A 22,927-nucleotide genomic window follows, 5' to 3' on the forward strand; every position below is an offset into this window, starting at 1 on the left:
AATTTTAAAATACTGTTTATCTGTTCTCTTAAGCACTTGTGATCAGAGCAACAACTACATTGTTGATAAGTTTGCAAGGAATCTGCTGTCCTCTATGCCAATGGATGCAGTCATCTTGCTAAGAGGAGACTTACCTGGGAATGCTCTTCGTTACCTTCATTATTGCGAGGGGATGAGGCCAGATATCACCTTAGTAGACCAGGAGGTAGGTTCAGAAAGGAATATGAAAAGAGGCAAATGGCAGATTTAAAAATAGGAAGTAGAAGTTGAGTTGTTGCTCTCTGTCCTCAGTGGGGGTCTCTGTCCAAGTGAAACTCATGATTAATATTTTTTTTCAAGGGTTCTGGGTCGTTCTGGGATGAAGCATGGTGTGCAAATCTGATTCAAGCCCAAAAAACCAACAGGGAATCTGTAGCAGGTGGAGAAAAGGGGAAGCCCAAGTTCTTCTGACATAGCAGATAGGCAGATGTGCATAGGGATAAAGTTTGCCTTGCTAAGAAAGCTTTGTCCTTGCTGTTTTCTGTGGTAGCCCTGAAATACAGGTGTTGGGGCACCAGCAGGTGTCTGGGAGCCACCTGGAGGGCAGCAGGGCAGTAGCTGCCCCATGGACAATGTGACTGTGACTCCCATGGACTTTATGATCCTCATTCATAAACTCATAAAGGTTGGAAAAGACCTCCAAGATCATCAGAGTCCAAAAGTCTATCATTTCGGGGATTCTCTGCATCACCTCTTTTATCTTAGCTCCCTAAAGGTGGTTTTGCAGATTTCTGCCTGTAGCTTTTAACATCAAAATAGAGGTGCAGTGTGTGCCCGGGTGGTATTTGCACTCTTTCTTTTTTTTCTCCTGAGAAAGTGGAGTAGAAAAGCTCCTCTTACAGAAGTAAGAGCAGTAAGAGAGTGCTAATGCTTCCACCACCAGAGCAGACTTTGCATCAAGAGTTTGTAACTTGTTGGAAAACTCAAAATCCAACTCCTCATATTTAACCAAATCGAAGCCCTCTTGGGTCTCTTACCAGCAGCAGGTATTTTGTGTTTCCTTAGAGTTTTGCCCCCTCATCAGGAAAGGACCCCGTGTCTCTGATCAGAAACTGCTGGTGGCCTGCTCTGGTGGTATGGTCCCAGTCAGTTGCTGAAAAGAGAGGTGACCTTACCAAGCAAACAGAATCATTCTTCTTGCAGAACCCATTTTCCACAGCTTCTGGATGTGAAATACTTTTAATTTTGCTCCTATTTTTGGTGGTAGATGATGACTTACGAATGGTATTTACCCAAGCTGGCGAAGCATTTACCTGACGTTTATTTTCCTGGGGACCGGTGGAATCCTGTGGAAGGAGTATTACCTGATGGGACACTCACTTTTAATCTCCATCGTTTCCTCAAAGTAAATAAACAGTAAGCACTTCTTTCATATGTAACAGCTTTTATAAAATCTTCAACCTTTTTTTTTTTTTTTTTCCCCCCTTTCTTGAAATTGTTTATGGAACAGCTTGGTGCTGCATCCGAAAGATCAATTTTCTCTACTGAGTTCCTCCCTGGTGGTGAGATTATTTTTGCAATTAAAGCAAATATCTGTGCAGAAGTAACTCCATCCGGATATAATGTTGCCTGTTGTTGTGAGGGTGATTTGGTTTTTTAGGAAGGAAAAATAAGAAGGTGATGGCAGAGAGTATTTACTGGTGATTTTGTTGTTGATACAATTCATCACCTCAAAAAAAGGGAACGTTCCTGTGTGCTCAAAATGACGATGGTTGGAGAGCAGATTGCTGCTGCTTCTCCTTCGTTGTGGCCAACTGATTAGCATAGAATGAATGTATTCCAGGAATAATCATCATATAAAAATAGCTTAGTAAGAGTGGAGAAAGGATTAGATACTCAGATGAATAAGAATAGCATCTGCTTTTAGACTAGGCAGGGTGACCTGGGCAAGTGTGGGTAGGCAGAAGAGCATTGCCAAGTGCTGTCAGGAGGAAACGGGCTTCTCCTACGGCTTCTGGCATGCTTGTGAGGTCCACTGTAGGGGAGAGGATGTGTCTTCTGTGCTGGCTACACAAGATTGGCAATGCTAGATGGGGTATCCACTTGCTGTTTTGCAGATTGACCCAAAGACATGCCCCCTTTCTGATGTGAAATGGTCTGGATGGGCATCTGTGCCACAGGATATGTGCTGCTTAAGACCTGTTGTCTGCACTGGTGTGGGGGGTGTGGTTTGTTCAGGCAGGTGGGGTAGCCCATGGTCTCTGGCATGGCTTCATGATTGCTCTCTCTGGCTTTTTTTTGACAGTAAGGAAGTGTTTGTCTGCATAGGTCTTCATGAAGGTGACTCAACCTGGAGAAGGAGCTATTCACTCTGGCCTTGGGGTACATGTGAGAAGTTGGTTCCTTCTGATGTTGTGTTTGACCCAGGAGAGTGGACTCATCTCACAAAAAATCTCTATAACTGGACTGAAGACTACAGCAGGTATGAGACAGAGGCCAATCTGCTCCTTCCTGCTCATTGTTCTTCTGCCAGCAGCATACCCACATCCATTGCAGTGTTAGAGAAATGAAATGTGAAAAAATGTAGAGAGATGAAACTTGAGCCATAATAATGGTTTGTGTTCTGGAACATACAATAAATCTACATGGGGTATTTTTATTAGCATTAAAAACAGAGATGGTGTTTCTAGTCAAATATTGGGCCCAATTCCTAAAACTTTACCAGGAGTCAAAAAACATTAAGGACTTGGAGTATCTGAAGCTTTAAATCTCATAGACTGAACTGTAATGAATGGTAAAAAGCATCTGTCATGCTTGAGGGTAGCTAGGATGCTGTAAAACACCTGATATACCGGAGGGTCCTTCTATGGAGAGAGAGGAATGAAGTTTTATGAAGGAGTGAGGATCAGCTGAATTCCCTCTTCTCAGAGCCACAGGCTTCATGACAGGTTTTCTTCTGCCTGGGAGAGCTGTAGTTGGCTGGGTTAGAAGAGTTGATTGCGTGGTGAATGAAACACAGCAACATGGATCTACTGTCTGAATTTTATTCTCATTTTCATTTAGTTTCCAGCCCTCTTCCTGGGAAGCTGTTGCCAATGAGGAGATGTGGCAAGCCAGGTGATGTTCCTTTGCTTCCTCCCAATAGCCAGTGGGTGATGCCAGCTCAGTGGCATGGAAACACACAGCAGAACGAGCAGCTTGATGGTGCATGGCCTTATTGGATCTAAGTGTGCCAAGCTTTAGAAGGAAAAGGTTGGCAGGATGAGATGAAGGGTGCATAGCCACCAACAGATCCTTCAGGAATGTGGTGGTTTTGTTCACCAAAAGGTTCTGTTCAAAGTATCTTGAAGGAAGGAGCACAGGGTAGTTGGAAGTCAGGGTGAGAAAATACGCCATGGAGAGAATTTTCTATCACTAACAACCAAAATGGAGATGCTGGTGTATGGACCCATCCATGGACCTATTGAAGGTGTATATCACTATGTGATGTGAGCTGGTTATGTTAAGAAGTTATATGGAAGCTTTTCTTGTTTTCCTAGGATGAAAACAGCTTTCTTTATATTCGACCTTGCAGAAACTGCCAGTGTGACTGCAGAAATGAAATCACAACTTTATACTTTTGCATACACTGTAAGTCAGATATTTAGTTATGAATTATCCCTGCAGTCTCCATCCTTCTTTTTTCCTTTTGAATTTCTGGACTCCATGGAAATATGGTGTCTCCATATAGGTCCTCTAATCTGCATTCACCCTTGTTGATCCAAACTGGGAGCATAGCAGATTCAAAGAGGTTTGTTCAGGGATTTTATCTATTCCTACTTACCCCCTCAGTCACAGAGGATACCAAAGCTAACCAGTTGACACCCTGCTTTTGCTATAATTATCTTGTCTGTGCTAGTCTCCAAGCCCCTGCCAGGAGATCACTTGTCCTGAAGTCCCCTCTCTGCATTTGTCCCCTCTACCATTACACAGTCATGCATCCAAGCCAGCAAGTGTCAAAACTGACAGTCTTCTCACTGCAAATGAATTCTGCTGCATCTCACACCCAAGAATAGCACCCATAAGCTGATGTAGGTATCTCTGGAAATACTGGAGTGCCTGAGATGCCAGCAGATGTCCAAAATTTAAGTCTGACAGTAGAGAAGATTGTTTCATACTTCATCAAAGAGGCAGCAAATAGTTTGCTTTCAATGCTTGCCCATTTTGCTCTTATCTTTGTTGTTCTGCAAAGTTCTCAGGTGCATGCCTGCTGTTGTGCTTGTGAATATTCCTGCTCCTGTCAATGGACTGCTGAAGTGCTGTGGAGGATATCCTGATCTCCTGAAATACTGAGAAAAAAATCTTAGCAGGCGCAGCAGCTGAATCTCTTTCTTTTCCCCAGGCTGGTGTAACACCTCACTAGGGGCAACGCATGATACACAGTGGGGTTATCACCATCATCTGTAACGTTCCTAAACAAACAGCTGCTGTAGGAAGGGAAACATTTCACCCCCCCTTGGATTTCTGGTTCACTCTATTCACATTGCACAGCAAACATGGAGTTACAGAAATGCTCCAGCTCTGGTCTTGGACATCTAAATAGCATCTGTTCCTTTATGGGCAGTTTTGAAGCACTGTTACAAGCTGTTGGTCCCCTTCATTCAATTAATTTGCCCCTTTCTTTCCCTCCCCCCCCCCTTTTTTTTTTTGTGCATGTGCTTTTAACAGTCATACAAAGAAATTGTCAACTCTCATCCAAATCACCCAGTGAACTGGCACAAAAACTATGCCATTGCCTGTGAGAGGATGTTGCGTCTCCATCGGGTGGATGTGGATCCTGAAGTGTTGCTCTCTGAAACTGTGAAACATTTCCTTCTATACATTGAGAAAGCAGAGGATGATCCCCAGCGGCAGGACATTCTGCAGGCTGTGAAGCACCTGAAGAAAGAGCTGCAGGGGCTGAGGAAAATGAAACAAGATCTGAGGGAGTGAGCTGGGTAGTGCCTCAGTCCTGCACCTGTCTGCTGAAGTGCCATAGTTTGGAAGTCTGGACTTGAAATCTGGTGTGAGAACAGTTTTAAAAAGCAACAGAAGTGACAGCAGAGAGGAAATGAAGTGTGATTGCCTCCCTAGGAACGTACTGGTGTTTGGATTGTGATTGCTGTTGCCAAATCAACTGTTTGTGTTGGGTTTCTTGCGGGGAACAAGGCTCATCATTAAATAAAACACTGGGTTTTCAAAAAGCAGGTATCTTTTAGAAGAGACCTGTGAATCTTTTGTTAATGAATGCAGCATCCTTTATAGATGCAGAAAATTTATTTAGCCTTTAGATGTTTCTTCTGCTCCTGAGCCAAGAGGTTTTCAACACCCATTTTTCTTTAGCTGTGCAGTGTCTGTGTGTTTTTATGGTCACGGGGCGGCATGGGTGGGGAGGTTTCCACCAGGACAAACTCATGGAACGGTGCTGTTCGTGGGAGCCTCATCCTTCACTGTTCCTTGGCTGTGCCTGTGCCCTGGAGTGTCCTCCTGATGTGGGATAGTAGGTGAAAACTGACCCAGCTCTCTGCCTTCCTTGCTTTTCAGGGATGGGGTTTTATTCAACCTGAAAAAGAGAAAGCTCCAGGGAGATCTTACTGGGGCCTTTCAGTACTTAAAGTGGGCCTATGAGAAAAGTGGGGACAGACTTCTTTGCAGGGCCTGTTGTGATGGAACAAGGGGTGATGGTTTAAAACTAGAAGAGGGGAGATTCAGACTAGATGCAAAGATGCATGTTGAGGGTGGTGAAACACTGTCCCAGGTTGCCCAGAAAGGTGGTAGATGCCCCATTCCTGGAAATACTGCGGGTCTCAGGTTGGACTGGGCTCTGAGCAACCTGCAGTAGTTGAAAATGTCCTTTCTTGCTATAGAAGGGGTTGGATTATATGACCTTTAGAGATCCCTTCCAACTCCAAACCATTCTATGTATGATTCTATGACTCTGTAGGCAGCAGCGTGGCATTTACTGCACTGCCTCCACCTGGGGAAGAAGGAGCATGGTGCTGAGAACCTGGATGGAGACACAAAAGCCAGCCCCCTGGCACAGTACTCTCCCCATTGTTCGTGGCATGTGTGTTGTGGCCTCTCTCCGTGCAAGCCCATAAAGATTTTCTTCTCTGCTGCATCCTTGCAGAGGGGATGCTAGAACTGTAATTTTAGCGATATTAGGAAGTTTAACCGAAAGAATGGGGTGTAAATCCATCCTGCTTCTAAGAATACTCCAAAATCCAAGCCACTTGGTTGACAAGAGCTGAGCTGTTTAGGTTATTGCTTGTTTGTCTGTGGGGGGTTTTGTGGGTTTGGTGTGGGGTTTTTTTTGTGGTATGTTTGTTTTTGTTGTTTGTTTTCTTGGTTTGGTTGGTTGGGGTTTTTTTTATTGCATAGAATAGCATGTTTTTCAAAACTTCTGTCAGTTAACATGTACTTCCAAGGCTTAAAACAAACACAAAACTCTGGTATTGTTTCTGGGAAGCTGGGTTCATCTAAATTTTCATACTTTGTTCTGTGAGATCTCAGCCCAGCATTTTGTAGGACACAAATTGGTGCCAAGCCAGGACTTCATTTGAACGAGCAAAATTTTCAGATAAGAAAGAAATCCTTCTCTAAAGATCAGGTTATCAAGTGGCACCTCTGGAAGCTTCCCAGAGGCTTGGAAGAGCAGCTTGGGATGTGTGCAGGAACAAGTGTTGCACATGGATGCTCTGTGGGTCTGTAGTTGCAGGTGCATATAGGTGCAGATTGAGACTCATGTGGCTACTAATCCCAATAGATCCTTTTAAGAGTGGACTATTTCTGTTGTTCTCTCCAAGTGCTGATTTACCAGACTGAATCATTGAATGTATAAAAATCAAGCTGCCATCTAGGAATCTCTAACTCCAGTTGCAAAATAACATCCTTTATATTTCTCCCATCTCAATCTGATTTATTTTCATAGCAGGATTTCCATAGCAATTCCCCCTGTTACTTCTATAGAAAATCCCTGTACAAACAGCAGATGAGAAATGAGCAGTAAAAAGAAAGAAAACTACGGCTTCTGGGTTGCAAAGCCACAAAGAAGAGAGGAGAGAAGGAAGAGGAGCAGTTCAGGGGTGTAATTTTAACTCTTTGTGTTGTAATTGACTACATTTCAGGTTAACTATGCCTCACTTAAATCTCTTCCTTTTCCTCTGTCCCTGCAGAAGTGTTTGTCCAGAGCAGGGGAATATCATACATTCCTCTGTGCAGCTTTCTCAGGGCTGGCTTTCTTCTCCCTTCTCAAAATCAGTCCTTCAGCCTAGCAGAAAAGCAAGAGGAATCCAATTTTTGAATGCTTTTGTTACCTGCATTATTGAAAATCCATTCAAGCAAATATAGTGAGCCAAGGGTTTTCTTTATCTTGATTAGATGCCCTTTCTTAGCTGCATAGTCTTGAAATAATTGGAAGCTTTTGTGGATTCACTATCTACTCAGGAGAAAAGGGGCTGGACAAAGGTACCCCAGCCTGCAGCCTGCGTCGAGTAACATATTGTCATATGTTGTAATAAGCAGCAATGCAAACTGCAAGGAGAACTTTCCCAGAGGCAAAAACCTTCCCAAGTGTGAAGAGCAGTGGAAATTGATGCTTTTTTAGGAAGCAAAGCAGAACTGGTTTGTCATTCACATGCTCCATGTCCTTAAGAGTTGCGTGCATGTGTGATATGGGTGTCCATGCTGGGTGTTCAGCTCCAAGATATCCCTGATGGCCAAGCAGGAAGGGGAAAATATTTCACAGTGAGGGAAGTTACCAAATTCCTCCCCCCTGTATCTGTTCAAATGAGATTTGCTGGTGCCTGTAGACGAAGCCGTTGCGTGGATGTTTCTGAGCCTGTTGGCTAAAAGGCGGTGCTGAGGGATGCTGGCAGAAGTTTAATTTTTATCAGCTCCTCTTAGGTGGCACCCTTAAGTTTATCAAACAAGCAAAGCTGATTTGCTCTTCGTTAGTCTCAGTTGCATGAATCGGTTGCCAAGTAAACAGGATTTTGCATTTTCCTAATTACTTTCATATTTGTGTTTTACCTCTATTTGTTCTCTTGCTAAACTGGTCCTAATAATTAGTCAAGCTCCTGCTGCTTAGACCTTAAAAAAAAAAAAAACAACGGGGGGGGGAGGGAGGGAGGGGGGATGGGCAGAGGGGGAAAAAAAGACTTCTGAGGGTTTTTTTATCCCTTATAGATTCATTTTTGTTACAAGCATCTTTTATATATATTACTAAAGGGAGCACACTAAGAAATGCAAATAATAGTTCTTTATTTTATTATGACAGTTAATTAATAGCAACCTGTTTTAATGAATAAAGTCACTCAGAGTCCTTCAGCACTTCCTAAGTAGAGGCCAGAATCTGTAGGGATTCTTTTTTCCCCCCCCATTGTATAGCTCCGAGGCTCTGCGCACTATATAGGGCCTGTATAGAAATGCTCACTAATGAAGAGGGAGGGCGAGGAACTTGTCTGCATTCAAAGATCACTGGTGAGTCATTCAGCGAGAAAAGGCCCCTTGCTAGGAATAGTCACAGTTCCGCGGCATTGTGCTAGCAAAAGGGTTTGATCAAAGGTCTCCTGCCGAGCTTGCATGGTTTCCTTTCATACGACGACCATAATTAAAACCACTAATTCTCTTTTAAAATGCTGCAGGATGCCATGTAGGCATCTGTCTGGAGTGTCCTTTGTGCTGTCGGGAGCTGTTAAGGACCAGCGCCGAGGGCTTTTCAGCGACATGCCAGTCAGGAAGGTGATTCGACATAAGGGTGCCTCTGAAGGCTTGACAGGGCCTTGACTACACAATTCCAGCTGAATTTGCCCCTTGTCAGCTGCCAGTAAATAAATCTCAAAGAAGGAGGGAGGGGGGAAAAGCTGAAGTTTCATTACCTGATCCCCAGGACTTTGTTGGTTTTGGCATCGCCCAGGGGGAAACCCTCGCCCCTCGGGGCCAGGGAGCTGGAGATGGCCATTGGAGACCCCGGCGCCCGGGCCGTTTGAAGACCGTCAATACTTGTAACAGTTCAGCTGTTAGGAAGACAAATAAATGGAAGAGCCCATTAATCCCCTTTGGGCACTCGGTGCCTTTTGCCCTTTTATCACAGCCTTATTAGGTTCCTACTCATCTTGAACCGGGAGGGATGAATTAAAGTTGTTGAGCGCTAATTGGCAAAGACTTTTCATAGCAGGCCAAGAACTTTCACTGACTTGAAAGTAACTTCACCACGGGGAGGATCAGCAAATTCTTGCCTTGCCATTAAAACAAAACTCCAGAATCCTGTTGGGGTTCAGTGTGGTGTTAAAAAAAAAAAAAGAAAGAAAGAAAGAATAAAAAATAGGAAAAAAGGCAACTGCTAAATTGTTGGGCTTGAGGATGTTGGCAACTTATATTTGCTCTTTAAAGGAGTCACAGAGCCAAACGTGGCACGAGGGGAATCCACCCTGAAATGCAATTTGAAATCCACATGACTTACATGTGTACATGTGCATTACCAAAACCTGCTTGTGGGACAGGCTTCCCCAGAGACGATCTGTGAGGTGGCACCATTGTTCTTGGCAGTTTGCAACTGCTCAAGGATTGAGCAGAGTGGTGGTGAGCTTCCCAAATGCCCTCAGGTCATCCCTAGGTTTGTTGGGTTGGCTTCAACACAGGCTTGGTTTTGGTTTCGACGTTGTCGGTTGGATGTTCTCACATGAATTGTTTTTTAATGTCGATTTTGGCACATGCTGCATTAATTTGAAAGTCCTTATTGCCCTCTATCCCAGAGTCTCCTCCTGCATATTTTAAATAAAGAAAAAAAGTTTGCCAAGTCGTGAAAGCATCATGTACATCATAAGTGACAGCATTTGCATCTGAGGGCCTCATGAATATTGGTGCCCACATTAAGGATGGTGTCTTCCACTGGAATACCGATGTGTGTAACCTGGTGAAGCCCACCCGTGACAGAGTCCTCACCATCTTTCCAGGGATTTCCAGGACCAAGAGCTTGTCATGGTGCTATGTGAACAAACAGGAGGCTTAAGCTCCTTCACTGCTTGCAGTAGGGAATGGAAACATCATTGTCAGTACCCTCCAAAAGGTGGTTCGGATCTACCCAACAAAGTAAAGGCTTGAAGCATTGCCCCTACCAGGTGGCTGCCTGGCTCCATGGCTGTGAAGAACCACAAAGAGAGGCTGGAGGATGATGGTGACACCATGTCCTCTACGTGTTGTCTCTTCTACAGGACCATTTGAATGCTCTTGGGTATTTCAGAGCTGTAACACATTGCTGCCCATCAGATGCAGCAGCATCTTGCTGAACTTGAGGGAGAAAACACTTAAGCATGGCTTTGGATAGTTTGGAGGACATTTTTTGTCAAGTCATTTGATTTAGCAGTAAAGCCTTTTAAAAAATGGTATCTGAAAAACTCCACTCTTCATAAGCTTCCCCAGGGAGGATCTGCAATCTATTTCAAGCCAGAAGAAGGACTTGTGTGCCCAAATTGTTGCCATTCTTTTTTTCCCTAAAATTTATTATTTCTCCCTTGCTGCCTCTGAACACTCCCGTTGTATTCAAACCTGACATTTCAATAAAAGCTTTTTGAAACAGAGTGAAAACAAGGAATGAGTATAAATTGGAATAACTTTATTCATATTAGTGGAGCTGGGGGAATTTGTGCTGTCAGAGGGCTGTTTGGAGATGGTGCACTGTGACTGACAGCCTCCATCCATCCAGTGATGGTTCTCAGCCTGCTTCTAACAAATCTGAGATGTTGCCTTTTGCCAGGTTGAACAAGCCCAGTGTGAGCATACCCATTGCAACCAGTAAGTTTTAGCACTAAATCCTTCTGAGAAAAACTGCAGCCAAAGTGGATCTTGCTGGTGAGTAAGGAAGAGGCAGAATGGCCTTGAGAAAGATAAAGGTCAACCTGGACACTTGATGCACATGGGCATTGTCATTGCTGGTTAAAAGCCAAAGGGGATAAAATATTTCTCAAGAGAAGTTCTCTGTAAGTGATTATTTCTGCCAGCATTTGGGAAGAAAAAAGGAAGAATTTGCTACTTGATTGCAAACTTGGGTTTGGCATCAAGAAAACTGGGTATCTTTGAAATTCCACAATTACAATTTTGATCCTTAATTGAACAAATTAAATTAGACCATGCTGGTCTTGTCTAGGATCGAAGACTGAGTTTGGTTTTCCTGCAAGGTAAGAGTGTACCATGAACAATTTCCTGCGTGGGAGCTTTGGCATGGTGTTTCACACTGCCCCAAACTGCTAAGGTATTTTTTGCACCACTTACACTGGTATTTGGTTAATACACTCAGCTCATCCACTCACCTCCAACCCTACCGAGTCCTACTTTCCATCATTTAAATATTAGAGTCGATGAAATGACATGAAGGGGATCTGGCATCTTCATTTGCTCTTTTATTTAGGACTGTTTGGGTAACTGTCACCTTCAGATAAACTTAATGACAGAAAACTTGAGAAATGTGGGCAATGGGGGTCAGGTGTTTTGTCCTCTGTTTCTGAAGACAAGTGTCCTGTCAAGGTCCCAGCATGTGGATGACCTCAAATATCATTGACAGTTTTGGGGTTTATTGTGGTCTTAAATTCAGTGACATCATTTGTAACATTTTAATTCTTCTTGTTCTCCCTGGTGTTAAAAGCGACTGGTTTTACGAAACCCTGGGGACCCCTAAATACCCTTTTTCCTCCCGACCAGGATCTAGCTTTTTACCATTTCCTTAATGTTTGCAGCTAGAAATACAGCTTAAGTGGCATTATGCTAAGTAATTATTCTTACAGGATGTGAAATGAAACAAATTTTGCACAGCATGAAATTATTCCTGCCACGTATGGCATTCGGTGGCAGATTTTTTCGTTTGGACCGTAAACAAGGCTTGGTGGCAACGGAACAACACGGAGCGGAGGAGGAGGAGGGGGGGAAAACACTACCAAAGGTAAGTCCTTGTAGCAAAAATATTTTTGGCTGGATCAAATATTAAACCTGCTACTACAAATTTCACGCTTTGCATTCCTGAGGCAGATGCCAAGTGATGATGCCAAAAATTAATTGGAAATAATCTTGCTTGCCTTGTGTGCTCTATCCAGCAGAGGGCACAACGGATAAATGATGTGCGTGGGGCTCAATTCGCCGCCGCTGGTGAGGCGGGTTTGTAATTATTGCTGCAAAAATATGTAGCAACATGCTTCTGTGCGTATTTACATCTGGGGATGTGGTCTGGAATGGAGGGTTTAAGATTTATAACTATTCCTTTCCCGCCCCTCAACAATACATAGGAGACTTTCGTGTTTTGCCCGCTTTATGTTTTGCGATACTGCTGGGTTTGCTCATTCAAGTACAGTGAGGTGGTTCAGTGTTTGGGTGATAGCTTGAACCAAAAATTCAAAGCTTGGCAGCTAAAAGGGGGGCAGTGCATCTTGTGGTATCATGTTCTTCCAGCAGTATTTTTAGACAGATTTGTGTGGGTAAATAAAAATGGTGTCACAGAGCAGGGGGGTGTGGGGTGTGGAAATAAATAAGGTTGAATTATTTGATATAATTAAAAGGTGGAGAATATAATTCCTTTTATTTATTAAAACAAAACAAAACAAACAACCCCCCCAAAAGTGAGCTTCTTGTTTATATATAACAAAATAGTAATTGGGAAGAGGAAGTTTCACGTTAGTTTCACACACTAGGGCATAAAGAATCTGTGTTTGAAGTTGGCAGGAAGAGGCATAATAGAAATCTAAAATGCCCCCCAAAAATTTATGATCCACCATTATTGCTGTTATGGGTGGTCAAGGACTCATGTAATTAGCAAAATGGACTAAGATGTTGGGGCACAGCACTGCTTTTGCTAGTGCAAAGTAAGTCGATACTCCTCTTAAGTACAGCTCTTTGTACTCAGCAACCACATCAGCTAGGAATAAACATAACCTCTAAGGAATAAACACAACCTCTAAATCATCCCTCTGATAAGGGAAGAATTTTCTTCATAAATGATACAAATCAGACCAAAATAAAACCAAACAAACAAATGGTTAACATGTGCTTCCCACCCAAACCCCATTTGGAAAAACCCAGGGCTTCAAATCATTCCCACTGCTTCCACCCTGCTTTGCACAAATACCGCTGAAGTGGGCAGGAAGGGAAGGAGAAGGAAACTCATGCTAGAACAAATGCATCATCTCAGTCTCTCTCAAATGACTGAAAAATTTATTTCCTGCTTCTTCCTTCCAGTTTCACAAAATGTAAGTAGATGCTGCCTCAGAACAAGTCAACATTTGATACAAACAACCTCCAAGCTCAATCTGTGCAAGGGAAAAAAAAGTCTGTTTTCATGTTCTAGTCTCTCCCTATCTTGTTTCAGGGTTATTGTTTAAATCAACACTTTCCAACTGTGTAGATTTTAGCTGGAGGTTTTTCTGCTTGCTTGTTTGTTTTGGAGAGGAGGGGGTTGTAATTTCCCAATGTATGGGAGATAAATGAGATGTTTAAAGCGCCTCAGTGGAGTGGCATAAAAGCTGGGAAATCAGAGAGATTGTAAATCTATGTTTGTTTTAGAAATAAAATAAAATAAATCAAGCAAGAGCAGGTTAGAGCTGCTAATACTGAGCTGATTAAGAGCAGCAGTTACATAAAAAGCAGCTAGAGTCCATATTGTAAGTAAGTATTATTGGAGCCATGAGAAATACAGCTCCAAAGCTTTTAAGGGCTGGTGCAGTTCTTTCTCTCTCTCTCTCTTTTTTTTTTCTTTTTTTTTTTTTTTTTTTATGAATTAAGTGCTGATGAAAGGTACAGGATTGACTGCTTTGCAAACTCAGTGCTGCTGTTTAATCACATAACCCATGGTAGTGCCTATAAGGTCTGCAGAAGCAAGTTGCCCCAGAACTCTGCTGACTGTTTTGTGGGACAGATATCACTACGTCTTCCAGTCAAGGCTGGTAGAGTATGAGACCTACTTAGGGCTGTCCCCCCTCTAGTCTGCCCTAGTAAGGCCACATATGGTGTATTGTGTCCAGTTCTGGCCTCCCCAGTTCAAGAGAGACAAGACACTACTGGAGGGAATCCAAAGGAGGGCTACAAAAATGCTGAGGGGACTGGAGCATCTCTCTGACAAGGAAAGGCTGAGACCTGGGGTTGTTCAACCTGGAGAAGAGCAGCCTGAGAAGAGGTCTTATCTATGCTGATCAATATCTAAAGGGTAAGGGTCAAGAGGATGGAGCCAGTCTCTTCTCAGTGGTGCCCAGTGAGGACAAAGAGGCAGTGGGCACAAACTAGAACAATGGACTTTTGGCCTAAATATAAGGAACATTTATTTGCTGTGAGGGTGCTGGAGCAGGCTGCGTAGAGAGGTTGTGGAGTCTCCTTCTCTGGAGAGATTCCAAACCCACCTGGACATTGTGATCCTGGGCAACCTGCTGTGGGTGACTCTGCTTTGGTGGGGGCAGTTACACTGAAGGATTCCCAGAGATTCCTTCCAACCTCAGCTGTTCTGTGATCCTATGACAGTAGCCAAGAACTCTTGCAATCCTAAGTCATTTTGTAATCATTGCTGGGTGTGCAAGGTTTTCCCTCACATCTCAAATACCTCCAGTTCCTTCTACCATGCTTGAAACTGCTAAAAAGTGAAAACAGAGCTCTAATGAGGCAGGAAAGCAGTAGGAGCTGCTATTCTGTTGTGACCAACCCAAGACTCCCAAAATATGAGGTGCAGGGTCTGAGGAGGAAGAAAAACTGCTCTTTCCCTTCCCTTTAGTGGAGTTTCACCCAGTATGTTGGAAATTTGTAGCTGTGCCTTCCCAGTAAATTTTCTGTTAGGTGCCTCCTTTTCCCTTTAGAGGGAATAAAAGCTGTGGGTATTGACTGAACTCATTGCAAGGTCCTGTGTCTTCTTCCTTTGGTAAGAATTGGCTGATTGCCTTCCACAAGCTTGTGGCACTAAAGCCCTTGCTTTGGCAAAGCATTCTCATTGACCTGTCTACACACTTCATAAGAGCCCTTTCCTCTGCAGCTCTTCCTTCAGCATTAGGCAAGGCACATGTCCCAGAGTTTGGGGCTGTCAGTCTTCCACCACGATATCCAGGTCAGGCTGATGGTAGTGGGTGTTTCTACCACTCACGTGGCAATGGCAAGGAGGAATTCCCATTGGGTATTTTGGAAATGAGTGGATTTGGAGGCCAGTCAAATTAGATTAGACTAGGCAAAAAAATTTCTGTTGTTGAAACATTTCCTTGTGATGCTCAATTCAGCTGGAAATGAAATGGTTTGCCTCATTTGGAGGATTATTTGAGATTGTAGTGAGGTGAGGGTTAGTCTGTTGAACCCAGTATCAGATGACAGAATGAGAGTAAATGGCCTGAAATTGTGCCAGGGGAGGTTTAGACTGGATATTAGGAAAACTTTCTTTACTGAAGGAATGGTCAGGCATTGGAAGAGGCTGCCCAGGGAGGTGGTGGAGTCACCATCCCTGGAGGTGTTCAAGAAGCATCTGGACATAGTGCTTCGGGACACAGTTTAATGGACATGGTGCTCTTAGGTTGAAAGTTGGACTTGATAGTCTTAGAGGTCTTTTTCAACCAAAGCAATTCTATGATTCTGTAACTTCTGGATTCACATTATGGAGAGGCTGGTGCTGGTCTCTTCTCACAGGTAATTAGTGATAAACTAAGAAGGAACAGCCTGAAGCTATATCAGGGTAGGTTTGGATCAGATATTAGAAAAAAAAAAAATTCACAGTAAGAGTGGTCAGGCATTGGAATGTGCTGCCCAGGGAGGTGGTTGAGTCACCAACCCTGGATGTGTTTAAAGACTGTTTAGATGTGGTGCTTGGGGATGTGGGTTAGGGGTGAACTTGTAGAGTAGGGTTATTGGTTGGACTTAATGTTCCCAAGGGTCTTTTTCAACCTGAATGTTTATGTGATTCTGTGATCCCATCCCAAGGCAGCAATTTCAGAGAGATCAAGGTGTTCATGTGGTTGGGGATCCCCTTCTCTCTGTCAGTGCTGGTGGGAGCCCAGGTTGCCACCTCGGGCATGGGCATCTGCAGTGTAGGAAATCTCACACAAGGTGGCAAACCCTTATGCAGCTATAGTATGTATTTTCTGACCATAAGCAAATAACACTGTTTGTGTCTTGGTGCACAAGGCTGTGAAAACTCAGGCCTTATGCAGACAGAGCTATAAGCTAAATATTGAAATATGACTGAAACAGTATCTTAGAATTCAAGCTTGCTGGTATATTCCACCTGAAGCACAAGTGCAGCATCAACTTTCAGCTGCCTAGAAGAAAAGATTTCAATAAAGAGAGCAGGAATAAGTTGCAATGGACCAGCCAAGCTGGTTTTTAGAGGAGAAAATAAATGCAATTGCTGATTTGGCCTTATTCTCAGCTGCTCTGTGCCATGGCAAAGCCTTGGAATAACTTTGCATGGGGATAGCTGCTATGCAAGGGAAAGAAGAATCTTCCTCCCTGTTATTCTGTTTTAGTGGCACCAGGAAACTAACTTCTTCTGTGCAAGAGTAGAATCAAGAGGATAATGCCTACTCTGAGCACTGTGACAAGCAGCCAGAGCAGAGATTGAGCAGGAGGGTGCAATGCATAGAGTCCAGGAAGGGAAAGTCTCAGCTTATGCATAAGAAAAGTAAATGATGTGTGGTCAGGGATGAGGCAAAGGCAATATTTGTGATTCTCACCCACCTCACACAACTCCCTTCTGATACCTCTGAGGAAAGCTTGGTGTGCTGAGAGCTGCCCAGGGTTACAGCAAAGGTGTGCATTGAGCTGTACAACTCAGTTCAGAATACCTGGGAAAAGTGAGTGCTTTGTCCTGATTCATCCTGGTGGCTGAGAAGCAGAGGAGAAACTCAGGCATGAATGCATAAATGTTCCTTTGAAGCTTCAGGTTTGACCAGGTGACAGAAAACATTTTCCAAAACCACAGTGCTTTCCACTGAGGTGTGTTGCTGTAGCATTAGCCTGGAAAAAAATCATCAGCTAACCCTGTGGATGTGAAGGGATGTTCAAGAATCCAGGGATGGAACAGAGATTTGTGCCTGTGAGTGGTCCCCAGCAGCACAAGTGTAATGGCTGGCACCCATAGATGACAAAGGCATGCAAGGCTAAGCTGCATCAGGAGCCATGCTGAAAGGTCCGTCTTTGGCTTTGTGCAGGTGGGATTCCATACAGCACATTTCTTTGGCTGACCTAACTCCTTTCAGGCAGTGCTCATAGTGAGAATCATTTTGGCCCTTTTGGTGTTTGTACATCTCTGAGCTGACATCCTCACAGATCTCAGAAAGAACATGGAAAACAAAACAGAGGGGATGGTCTTAAGGGCATCTCTAAAGTGCTAATTACTGGAAGCTGAGGAATGTGAATGGGGAAGATTGCTCCTTGCTTCTTCCCTCACCTCATTTCAGAAGTGTAGCTGATGTTGGAGGTGGGACAACACACCAGCTGGACCCAAGACCTGACCCAGTACAAACTGGGCTCTGTTCTTAAAGCCAGTGTTACCTTTTTTTGGTGTAGGCTTCAGAGTCAGCAATTGCCTGGGGGTCTGCTTGACCCTTGTATTTAAACCTGTGGCAGGGAAGAAATTCCCACCTTTCCCCCCAGCAGATGAGGGGACAGTGAGGTTGTACATTCCAAGAGGGCCAGCTACCACATGCCTTTACTTTTCAATTTCAAATGAGACTGGACCAGACTGGAAGAGCTTGTTGTCTCTTGCCTCTTGAACCTTTTTGGCTAAGTCCAAGCCAACTTGGCCACATGCACTGAAAACCCTGGAGTAAGGGGACGCCCATTCTTCTTACTTTGACATGACCAGCCCTCTGAAAGGATGAGAAGAAGGGTTGGAAACAGGCAGAAGGCATGTACCAGCACTGCACGCTGTCCTTCCTCTCCTGCCTTTAAGTCCCTGGCATATAATCTTGGTCCTGATTTGGTCTCCACCTCATCTGGCTTGTGTAAGCTGCTTCCCGTGACCTTTCCTAGGCAAAGGGAAGAAGGGGGAGGGATAAGGGGCATGTTAATAGAGCCAGACCCTCCTGCCAGCGGGCAGAGGGTGCTCTTGCCTAGCATATCCCGCTCCCTCCGGATAGCCGAGGCTGTTCCCCTACAAAGCAGCCCTTCCCAAACCATCCCAGGGATGCCCGAGCATCCCCGCTGGCACAGCGCGCTGCTGACGGATCTGCTTCATTGATATTCCTGCTCGGGTGGGTGGGTGGAGGGAGCGCCGCGTCTAACCTACTTTATTCAAATAGAAAATGTGTGTGGTGGAGTGAGAGGGAGATACAGGCTCTGCCATAATTCCAGATTTAATTGGAAATTTAGTAAATCTGCTAAAATATTTAGTGGTTTCAATTTTTTCCCTTCTTCTGTAAGAAACAAAGGATCCTGGTTTATCATGTGTCTTTCAACAACTTTAATTTCATTTGTAGATTAAGGATGGAAGTAGCATTTCCACTCGATTGCATACTGGGCATTAAGAAGACAAAAACGTTCATTGTTTGCCCAAAGTCAGAGGGTTTTTTTTGCAGACATTAAGCTGTAGGTGGCATTCTTTATACCTGACATCAGGACGCTTTTGTCAGCCTTTCAGCTGACAGGATTTTCTGCTGACCTGTTGGAGGTGTGTGAAGCAATGAAAACAACCAAAGCATTTCTGCCAGGTGATGGGGACTCAAGAAGAAGTGGGACAATCTCATCCCAAACCATCAGGCAGTGGCTGCTTGCAAAACTGGTAATTCTTAGGGTTTTTTTTGGATCACAGAATTCTTTGTGTTGGAAGGGACTTTTAAAGGTCATCTAGTTCAACCCTCATCTGAGAGAATTAAAGAGCAAAAATTGGTGTTCTTTCCCATATTATATTCAAAACCAGCCCTTGCTCAAGAAGTGGTCAACGAGATTGTTTTTCCCCAAATCCCTAAATATCTCATGAGTTTGGAGATGCCAAAGGGTTTCACTGTGACTTCTGTCTCCTTTGTCAGTGGTTTTGGGGCCAGAAGGGAGGTTGGAAGATGAAATACAGAACCTAGAAGGGGCAGCCTCAGAGAACCACTGGGTTGTGGTTAAAACCAGCATTGCAGCCCATTTCATTATGATGTTTGTACCCACGTGGGACAAGTAGTGACTATGCAGATAACAGGAATTGCACTTCCATGTACAATTGTACAAAAACCTTTAAAAGTCCACCTTGGCTTTAAACTCCACCATGCACGGAAGTAGTCTCCCACCCAACCCAGGTTTTTTGGCTGATTTTTTTCCTCAACACCAGCCAAATTGCTCCTGTGAAAGCTAGTGAGAGTTTGGTCCTTGGCTCAGATTAAAGCAGGGCTGGAGAGGCAGCAAGTCCCATCTCCTCGGGTTTATTATTATTTTTAAAAAATAATCCTTTGTTTATATTTCCTCTCAAAAGCTCAGCCCAGCCTCTTCTGAAGCCATCCCTCTGTAGTTCTCTTAACTACTGTAATGCAAACTCACCAGAAAAGCTCCACAAGGCTTTTGTGAGCACCAGGCAAAAGGAAGAAAATTGTCGCCTAACCTTTCAGCCATCCTCATTTTCAGGGGAGCAAAGGACAGCCTCTGGAGACAGAAGGTTTTTTTTATCTGTGGCAGTCAAATCAGATTTATTAACATGCCACGTTATGAAGGTGGGAAGTAACATTTGTTTTCCTGGGTCTTCAGGGAATTTATCCTGCCATCATTAAACTGGATTTTAAACCACCATTTAATGTTTTGCTATTTTTCTAGGGTGTTTTTTTCAGCGTCCAGTGTTAATCCTGCAATTGGAAACCAGAGTGGATAAAAGTACTGTGTAACTTGCTTCCAGAACAAATAAGGTACAGCAGCTAATTTTAGTTTTAGGTTTCAAGGAGGGGGAGAAGAAGGGGGTAAGGCAGCACCTTCCCTTTATACTGTGAGACAGCCTTCAAGTGTGAGAGCAAAAATTCCCAAGCTGAGATCTAGTGAATGTAGAAAAGGTTCATTTTCAAAATTGCAACAGCCTGTACTTAGGTGATATTAGAAGACACCATGACAGTAAAGTAGTTTTATGCATAGCGGCTTAGCTAACATTTTGAGAACTAGTTTAGTGAAGCTATCAGGTTTAAAAATACCAAGCCACAAAGTTTTAATGAAACTATGCTTGGATCAAAGTACCATAAAGAGCATCCAAGAACTGCTTAAAAGATCCTTGAGTGGAAATTAGAATGGATCTTCGGGATTTATTCTGTAAAGCCTGTCTATTTTGACCTTTTTTTCAGTCTCATATTAAGGCTGCTGAAAGTGTGTTTTGTTTGGCTAATGCTTGGGACCCGCTGTAGCTATTAGGTCTGTTAAACTGGGGCTGCCACTAAAGTTTTAGTATGCATTAATTGACTGATAAGGACTTGGGAATCAAATGGCTGAAGGAAAGGGCTATCACAGATTATTTTTTTTTCTCCCCCCTTTTGCTTTATTTCTCTTTGCACTTCATTTACATCCTGAGCCCTATTGGTGATCCAGATTTGAATAAAGCCACAGCTTAAGCAGCGATTAGATCTCAATAGCTTGGATTTTCAATGAAATTGTGGCATCATTTTTTTAGCATGCCTATTTAGTGAGAGGTGTGAAAATTGACACCTGGCGCAACTTTATCTTTTCAAAACACTGCTTATTTTATGCATATACATACACACATGCACAACACATTTGCAGGCGCGCATAGATATATGTATATATAAAATCCTCCTGAAATTAGGGTATTAGTTGATAGGCCTTTGACTCCGTCAATGTCAGGGGTTAGTGGGAAACAAAGACAAGGCTAAGCAAAGCTTTGCAAGAATGGGGAGACCTCCCCCTTCTTCAGGTTAATGTTTTAAGCATGCCATCCAAACGCTGAAAGCAATGATCCTGTAGATGCTATTAGAAGAAAGCCATCGAGAATATATAATGCAGTAAGGAGAGCCTTGTTTCTTTTTTTTTTTCATTCTGATGTTATTATCATTACTGTTGTTATTATTGTTATTTGGAAGCAATATGTTTAAAGTTCACCTCCTAATCCTTAAGCTGTTGATATGACAATGTCAAAAATGATGGGATTTGGTGATTCTCATTACTGTTATGTATTGTTTTTCGCTAGCGTTCCATATTAATATTTATAAATGCCAGGAAAAGTAGTCTTTTTATAGACATGAGCACTCCCAAACTCCATTTTTATTTTCTTTTTTAACAAATAAGCAGTGTACCCAATATAGATGATTACATTTTGGAATGAAAATTATTTCCCAAGCAATCCACTTGATGGTGGTTTTTTCGTACTTGGTTTGGGTTTTTTCCTGTCTGAGCAAGATGACAACCTGTAGATGTGATCTTTCCTTGCCACCACTCACAACAATCCTTTGTCAAAGCCAAGCAAATACCGATTGCAATGAGCATGATCAAACTGGCATGAATACCAAAATGGGTTTGAAATTCCACCAAAAGTTACTTCAAGCAGCAGTGAGATAAAGCCAGCGGCTAGGAAGGGATTTGGTGATTCTTGCTCGCCTTTTAATATGAAGCCCTGCATTCCTAAAGGTATTTAAAAGATGTGTAGGTGCGGCACCCAGGGACGTGGTTTAGTGATGGACTTGGCAGTGTTAGTTTTATGCTTGGACCCAAGGATCTGGGTGGTCTTTTCCAACCTTTATGAGTCTGTTGTTTTCAGGGATCCTGTTTTTCATGTATGTGAGGATGAAGCCCTGAGGATTAGCTCCTTCTTGCTGGGTAGTCTGGCTGACTGACCATTGGCACATCTGTCACAAGGGAGAAAGGTGCTCAGGGTAGAATTCTAGGTCTTGGAAGGGCCATGTTGATTTCTATGCTTTATCTTAAGCTCCTCTCCAACCTCAGGACCTCATCTGGGAGGCTCAGGGTCTTTGCCAAGTTTAGCATCTAAGTAAGGAGACTAGTTATCCTATGACTATTGTTAATCAAAGGAATGAGATTGTTGGGTGGGAGAAACATGAGTCCTGATGGCATATTGCCACTTTGAGTCCCCTACTCCCATGGGTGCCCTACTTCTAAGCCCTGCCTGCCTGTGTGCTGCCCTAGCTACATCCAGTGCTGAATGGTCCCAACAGGGTGGTCCAGTCCAGCAGGCTGGCCTAAAAATGCTTGCAGCCTTGGAAAACTGTTTTGGAAAGAGCACGCTAGAGACTTGCCTGGAAGTGCTGAGTGAGGGACATTCACTTCCTGCAGTGGGTTTGCATAGTTATTTTTAACCAGTGCCTCCAATACTACAACAAAAGAAGAGGGGGAGAAAAAGAGAAAGAAAAAACCACAAATTCCTGCTGACCTGCTCAGCTGGCTTTTCTGGGGCTTTGTACCAAGCAGGAAGAAAAATGTGTGTCCCAGTTACCAGGTGAGCAACCCAGATCCAGGCTGCTTGTGAAACTCATTTCCAAGAACTTTTGCAAGGAGAGCAGCAATCACCTGGTCCAGCTTTAAAGAGTTTTCAAAAATTACCAGCACTGTGTGGAGCAGAAGCCTTCTGCAAAGGATGAACATCTTCAAGGTTGCATTCAGCTGGTATAACCATTCTGATGTCTGGAGGCTTTGAAAGCATCTGTCCACCCCAACTTCAGCTCTACAGTGAAAGACACCATGTCCTTTTTGCATCTCTCTGCTCTTTGAGGTAGATCTTTGCAAGAGCTCCTTTGGTGCAATGACTACATGTGAGACTGGGAATATCAGACAGCAACAGAAATAGAGGACAGTTTTGAACTTGTGGCAGGAATGAAGAGAGGAGATGAGCAGAGCCCGGGTGATTTATCTTGGCTTGATGAGTGGTGAAAGAGAGGTTGCTGCTGGTTGTGGATAGACTGATTATGAGAGGGGTAAGGCTGCCTAGCTTTAATGGATCATGCTGCTGCAAATACAGAGCGACATGAACTGATGAAGAATATATTCAGGCTGGATATCAGAA

General features: G+C 43.5%; 1 protein-coding gene across 1 annotated transcript in view; it reads left to right on the forward strand.

Annotated features, from left to right (window-relative positions):
- Positions 1-5,365, forward strand: part of TMEM260 (transmembrane protein 260) — a 37,747-nt gene extending 32,382 nt beyond the window's left edge. The window contains exons 11-16 of the mRNA XM_054161689.1: positions 34-205; positions 1,247-1,395; positions 2,285-2,461; positions 3,043-3,096; positions 3,519-3,609; positions 4,687-5,365. Of these exons, the coding sequence (XP_054017664.1) occupies positions 34-205; positions 1,247-1,395; positions 2,285-2,461; positions 3,043-3,096; positions 3,519-3,609; positions 4,687-4,950 (907 nt within the window). The 3' untranslated portion in view covers positions 4,951-5,365. The remainder of the gene's footprint in view (positions 1-33; positions 206-1,246; positions 1,396-2,284; positions 2,462-3,042; positions 3,097-3,518; positions 3,610-4,686) is intronic.
- The last annotated feature ends 17,562 nt before the right edge of the window (positions 5,366-22,927 follow it).

This window comes from Dryobates pubescens, chromosome 5 (assembly GCF_014839835.1).
Source record: "Dryobates pubescens isolate bDryPub1 chromosome 5, bDryPub1.pri, whole genome shotgun sequence".
NCBI lineage: Eukaryota > Metazoa > Chordata > Aves > Piciformes > Picidae > Dryobates > Dryobates pubescens.